Source organism: Cotesia glomerata, linkage group LG1, assembly GCF_020080835.1.
Source record: "Cotesia glomerata isolate CgM1 linkage group LG1, MPM_Cglom_v2.3, whole genome shotgun sequence".
NCBI classification, from domain to species: Eukaryota; Metazoa; Arthropoda; class Insecta; order Hymenoptera; family Braconidae; genus Cotesia; species Cotesia glomerata.
This window is the reverse complement of record NC_058158.1, coordinates 6,081,329-6,087,790: the sequence shown is the minus strand read 5'-3', so window position 1 is coordinate 6,087,790 and position 6,462 is coordinate 6,081,329. Positions and strand designations below refer to the sequence as shown.

Genomic DNA, 6,462 nt, shown 5'->3' with positions numbered 1-6,462 from the left:
TAATAAAATCTTACTTGCATGATTTGATATTTGTAAAATGCACATAATTTTTATGGATTTTTATATTTCGTGGGACAAATTGAATACACATTGATTTTTCCCACTCCCTCATCCTTTGTCTTATGTATTGTTGCTGCTGTCCATTAACCATTCTATGAAACTCATAAGGAATGATACCATCCTCCCATTTTTTTATCGCACGCACTAACACAACTGCCCTTCGTTTTCTGTTTAAAAATTTTTCATTTCCTTCCCCATTTGTTAAATTTTTTTCAGCATAATTATCCGTGATTACTTGCAAATTAGATATTTTTATTATTGAAAGAAAATAATTAACTTTTAACAGATACAGGATAAGTTTCATTCTTATAGCTAACTTTTAAAAGCAGATTTCACGTTGAGTCTATCAAATATATTTAACTGTATTTTTATATTTCGTAAGTTATTGAAACTTAATGCTATTAATTTCTTTAAAAAAATCTAGTCATTTAATTGACTTTGTTCGAGTTTATCGTTTTATTTTCAAATACTTAAGAATCGATAAAAATAATTTTTATTGATTGATAATGAAAAAATTTATTGAGAACATAACAATTGAAAAAATAGTACATAAAAATTGTTTTTAGTTAAAAGAAACATATAATTAAAACTATTTTTTGATTGTAGTCACAGCAGCAGAGAAACCAAAGCCTTCAATCGTTTCATCGCTAGAGAACTCAACTTGCAATTTATTATCCGTGGAATAAACATACAATGAATCTATTAAGCCGCAGTAAACTCCAAGAATTGTCGATTCGTCGCTTTCTGTTATTTTAACAAAATCTTTTATGCAATTTTTACTTTTTTCGAGCGCGAAAATATCAAATTTTATCGTAATCTCATCACTTTTCTCATGGGCAGTAAAGTACCATTGGCATTGTTTATTCGGCATGTAAGAATTTGGATAATTTGGCGACTCCAAATGATAAATAGTATCACTATAAAGGTAAACAGTTTCTTTACAGGTGATTTCATACTCGGCCATAAAAAAACTAGGTGCAAAGATAGACATTTTGACATAAGTAATTACTAAAAAATTACTGGCTATGATTTCAACATCATTGATGATCCCACAGTAACGTGCTGAAAAAAAAAATTAATAAAGTATTTACCGTTGAATATTAAACAAAATCTTACCTATAACAGGACTGTCAGGCGAGACTCCGTTTCGAACTTCTAAATAATCAAGTAAGCAAAGATAACTCGGGTGAATACTCAGAGAATTTATTTTAAGTGTAATTCTTTTGCCATCAGAAGCTCTGATTCTCCATTCACATCGTTCGGAATCACTTTGTGAATCATTGGATGATTGTCCAAACTTACCAGTAGGCTCAAAAAAAGTTTCCCCACACTCTAGATTATCAAAAAATTTTCGTTCACTTTTAATGATATACTTGAATTAAATTTACTAAGGCATTAAAAAATATTTTGGCATTACGTGGACAATGGTACATAAGATTTGCTGCGGCTATATCACCATTACTGAGTTTGTCGTTGACATTAACGATTGTGTTCCAGGAAACAAATTCATCATGATTTTGGGGTACTGGTATTGATATATTAATGGAAACATTGTCAATTGATAAGAGTTGTGAATAATGCATAACTGAGTCACGATCATACGGCAAAAACAAAGTGTCAACTTGATTGTGTGAATACTTCTGATACTGATTAACATCATCTATTATAATTAAAAAAAATTATATAATATGAACTTGGATAAATAAGTCTTTCATTATTCAAAAATAATTTAAACGATGGATGCACAGTAAAAAATTTTGCGTCAAAAAAAATTTTTATGGAAAAATTTTGTGTTAAATATTTAACAAAAAAATTTTTAACTAAACATAAAATATAATTAATCAAATTAATTTGAATTCATAAACTAAAATATCGTTCTCAGTTCAAGAAAATTTTAGTTGATTAAAAAATATTTCTGTTCAATTAAAAACAATGAATTTTCTCAAAATAATTTTCTTGGTTCAAGATTTTTTCTCTTGAATCAAGTTAATTTTTTATAAATGTGATCTTTTTAATTTTAATTTATTTTACCATTTTCGACGATAGAAAAATTGACACTGATGTGTTGATCACGCTCCGGATGATTATGCTCATGAAGGAATCCAATAACATGTCCCAATTCGTGGAGAAGAATATTTCTATGGTAGCATTGGTCCACTAAGTTTATAGTTTGATATAAAATTTCCGGCCCATGGTCGACAAAACAACATCTACAACAATAAATTCCAAAGTACAACGGATTACATTCTTCCAAAGTGAAAAAGCGCGCTTTGTAATTTTATTAAAATTATTATCTTCGAAAAACTCACTTGCATGATTCGCTTTTAGTGAACAGTAAATATTTTTGGTAAACCTGCCGATTAATTGGGACGAATTGGACACATGTTGATTTCTCCCACTCCCTCATCGACTTTCTAATTATTCTCCGTTGTTTTCCAGAAATGAAATAGGAAAATTCATAAGGAATAATACCACCCTTCCATAATACATTTTTATCCAATACAACAACTGTTCTGCGTGTTCTGTTATTGGAATTTACAGATTTCTCGCCTATGTTATTTAGATTCTTGTTTATTGTAAGTGAATGAACACACTGCAAAAAGAAATTCATTAAAGAAAAAAATTCTTGAACCAAGAAAATCATTCTTAACAATTTGATTATTTTGAATCAAGCCGAAAATGATCGATTAAATAATTTTTCGTTTTGATACAAAATGATTTTTTGGTTTAAGAATTTTCCGCGAATTAAATTTATTTTTTTAACAATGCAGTAAATACCATTGAAATAAATAATAGAGTGGCAAAAATGTACAACACTAGACTCATTTTTCTGAAATTATGGCGAGATTTATTTCTTGTTGCGTTTTCGTAGAAATTTCGAGTGATACTAATATTATCAAAATTTTTATTCTACTACTTTACAGTTAAAATTTATCAGCTATTTTTAAATTTTATTGCTCTATTAAAGGTCACATTAAATTGATCAAAAGTTACAAAACAAAGCTATTATTGCCAAGAAATAAAATTTTACCACTGAATTGGATAAGATCAATAATACTTTAATTCATGATAAATTGTATTTATGTAAAAATTTTGTAAAATTATTCTTAATATACTCTGTACACTACTTACTTAGTTAATTTAATATTATGTATTAATTTTTATAAATGTATTATATTTTTCTGGTGTCTATGCACAGGTGCTTCTTGCACCTCTATAGAATGTTTTACCAGAAGTAAATAAATAAAAATAAAAATAAATTATAGATAAAAAAAATTAGGAAAACCTTTAACCCTGAAGGCCATCCCTGCAACTTCCCGCTAATTCCATACCTGGGTGCTTAAAATTGCATTTTCGACGTTTTTGAGCTCTTCGATAACTTTTCTTTCTCTTTGATAACTTTTCTATGCTTTTAAGCTCTTCAAGCTCAAAAGTTTGATAGAAAGCTGATAAAACACTATTTTTTGAGTTTTCAAACCGCAATAACTTTTGAATGAATGAACCGATTTTGACGCGGTTGACGGCATTCGACGCAGTTTTTTAAGTCTTATGAAAAATCTTTAAGTTTGAAGTGATCAAACTAGAAATTTCGAAGTAATTCCGAAAAAACACTTTTTTGGGTTTTCTTTCCTGCACGATATCTCTCGAACGAAATCAACCGATTTTGACCGGATTAGCGGCGATCGACGTGGTTTTTACGGTCAAGAGCTGATTAGTTTTTGGAGTTGATCGATAAAGCCGTTCGAAAGTTATTCTAAAAAAACCACTTTTGAAAAAAATTTTTCTTACAGTTTTTTTCAGATTTTTCGAAACCTATCGGTCCGAATTGATCCAAACTGTATCTTAAATCTAAGTTTGGACAAGCCCTTTCGAATGGCGCCAACCGCGATTGAATCGGTCAAGCCATTCAAAAGTTATGAGAGGTTTACATACTTACACACACACACACACACACGCGCGCGACACACACGCAAGCACACATACCTACATATACATACATACATACATACATACAGAAATAGTGACACCCTCGCGGGGATAGTCAGGGAAGCTTCCTGTGACCTTAAAACGTCGAGATCTGGTGAAAACTCGATTTTCGTAAAACGGGGTAAAACCAATAACTTCCCGATTTTTGAAAATCTGAAATTTTCTTAGCGGGAAGTTAAAAATTTTTTACTGAATTTCTTTACCTTGAATGATTTAAATCAATTGTGATTTTTTCAAATTTCCGACAGGCTTAAATTAAAACGATGTCATTAATAATAATTAAATATCATCAGAGCTATGAGAAAAAAATATTTCGTGGAACTGAGTGTATTACAAATGAATTTAAAAATACACAAATAAATCCTTAGCATGTAGGTATATATAGTAGACAAGAGTTTGTAGACAAGAGTTGTAATATCATTTTACATCTCTGACATATGGCTCAGTCACGAATTAACGACATGATTAAAAACTTAGAGGCTGCACCTGCAGGACACTTTGAAGTGAGGTAGATAATCCCTGCTTGCAAGGCGTCGTGTCTTAATACCTCGTGATTTAGTTGCTTTCGTAGTATTTTAAGAATCAACGTTCTTACATACAACTCCCCCAATACAAACGACTAAATTTATACTCTACATCACACATCACACGGTCCTTACATTCTTCGAGTACACATATCACATTCCTTCTTTTCTTTCTTCTTTTTCTCTCTTACTCTATTTCTAACATTTCAAATATAATAAAAATAATATAAACATGTTTCTTTATTGTTCTAACAAAAACAAAAGTTGATCCGAATTTCATTTGTTACGTCTTTTGAAGCTTCAACCACATTCTCGCTCTAGTCTGCTATAAATATTAACGTTTGTATTGATAAATACAGATAAAATAGCTCGAGTATTACGGGACGTTATTGTCTTAAACTGAAATAATGTCTACAATTTTATAATTTTGATCTAATATATTAAATATCACCACAAGTAAATTTAATATCACGATGAATAAGGGAGTTGTTTAAAATTTAATTACAATGTAATTGGAGTGTGCAATAAGAGAAAATTTTGTTCGTTAAATATGAAGAATAGTCTAGCGGCAATAATATTATATTATAGAGAGATAGAAAGAGAGCATATAAAATCTATACTAATAAATGGAGAGCCGGTTTTTTTGTCCGGTTATACTGCGAAAACTACTGAACCGATCGGAATAATACTTATACCATAAGATGCAGCGTGTTTCGGAGAAGGTTTTAGTATATGATATGGTGGTAGATAACATTAGTTATCCGGTAGCTATATTTTTTTGACAAAAATAATGAACTTCTATTGTAACTAAATTTATTCTATTCGATTTTCACTTGTTTGAAATTAATTTTTTAATTCTATTGGTTATGTTTACATACTAGTCAGATTTCTTCACTTATGAGACCTGCAATTTCTTCAACTGAAGCTTTCAATGCTCATTAAAATTTTTTTTTTTTCATATCAATTATTATTAATTTTTATTATAATTGACGGGAATGTTATAATGACTGTACATTGAAAGTTACAATGAATATTAGCTAGAATAATAACATGGATAAAAGGTGCATGGCAATTCGATAGAATTGGGAATCTGTGCAAGTCAAAGCAATACTCTAATTAAATTTAAAGTCTAGATCTAAAAATGCAATTCTATAAAGCGCCCAGCGGAGCGGGTGAGTAACAGCTAGTACAATTATATTTGAAGTTAAAAAGTTTTGTGAAGTTATCAAACTTTAAGTAATAATTACTATTTTGTGAAAATTTCGGTTGTTATTTTTAAAAAATATCATTAAGATTTCTTCTTGGATACAAAACAGTTAAAATAAAAAAAAACCCACCTTTTTAACCCAAGAAACGCCATTTTCAAATACACTTCCAATAAAAATATGAAAACTCGCTCATCTTTTTTATTTATTTTTTTTTTATCTCAAGCTCAACCAAAATATCATACATTGCAGCTACAAATTTCATCGTTATAGCAATAAAGTTTAATACCCACGTAAGCATTTAAATAACCTCGAGAATCATAGCGTGGTCCTTTGTAGTTACAGTGTCTCCGAGTAACCACACGTGTAAGTACAACCATACCTTTATTACCTCTACTGGAGAATAAGGAATAATAAATATAAAGACAAAGGTAATGCTGAATATTCACATGCATGTGCGTCAAAGGACAGTATAACGTAACATTGCATAATGTGAGCGTGTGAATCCTCTTGAGAGCTCATATATATGTGTATGTATATAAATTGGCGGTCCAGAGAGGAGAGTATACATCTCTACCCTTTTCCAGTTTCAGTCTTTGTACATACTACGGCCGCAGCAAGCGCTTCAAGACCTTCTCTCTGTATTCTGTAGTTACAGTACACAAGTATCTTCTCTTCTTCCGGCT

At 30.1% G+C, this 6,462-nt stretch overlaps 1 protein-coding gene and 1 long non-coding RNA gene across 2 annotated transcripts; both read right to left on the bottom strand.

Annotated features, from left to right (window-relative positions):
• Positions 1–602: 602 nt before the first annotated feature.
• LOC123262262 (bone morphogenetic protein 1 homolog) lies at positions 603–1,711 on the bottom strand. The gene is made up of 3 exons (XM_044724443.1): positions 1,478–1,711; positions 1,177–1,392; positions 603–1,122 (listed from the first exon to the last, which is right to left on the bottom strand). The coding sequence occupies exons 1-3, from the start codon at positions 1,641–1,643 to the stop codon at positions 650–652; spliced, it is 855 nt and encodes a 284-aa protein (XP_044580378.1). The 5' UTR covers positions 1,644–1,711; the 3' UTR covers positions 603–649.
• A 359-nt stretch (positions 1,712–2,070) lies between these two features.
• Positions 2,071–4,285, bottom strand: LOC123262353. The gene is made up of 3 exons (XR_006508927.1): positions 4,251–4,285; positions 2,370–2,653; positions 2,071–2,270 (listed from the first exon to the last, which is right to left on the bottom strand). It is a non-coding gene; the product is annotated as an uncharacterized LOC123262353 (long non-coding RNA).
• Positions 4,286–6,462: the final 2,177 nt, after the last annotated feature.

Bases quoted from the DNA above. Each gene is read 5' to 3' on its own strand.
- LOC123262262 (XM_044724443.1), bottom strand. From the start codon at position 1,643: ATGCATTATTCACAACTCTTATCAATTGACAATGTTTCCATTAATATA. The intron at 1,393-1,477 runs GTAATGCCAAAA...TTGATAATCTAG, and splicing joins TCTTATGTACCATTGTCCAC to AGTGTGGGGAAACTTTTTTT. The intron at 1,123-1,176 runs GTAAGATTTTGT...TTTTTTTTTCAG, and splicing joins GCCTGACAGTCCTGTTATAG to CACGTTACTGTGGGATCATC.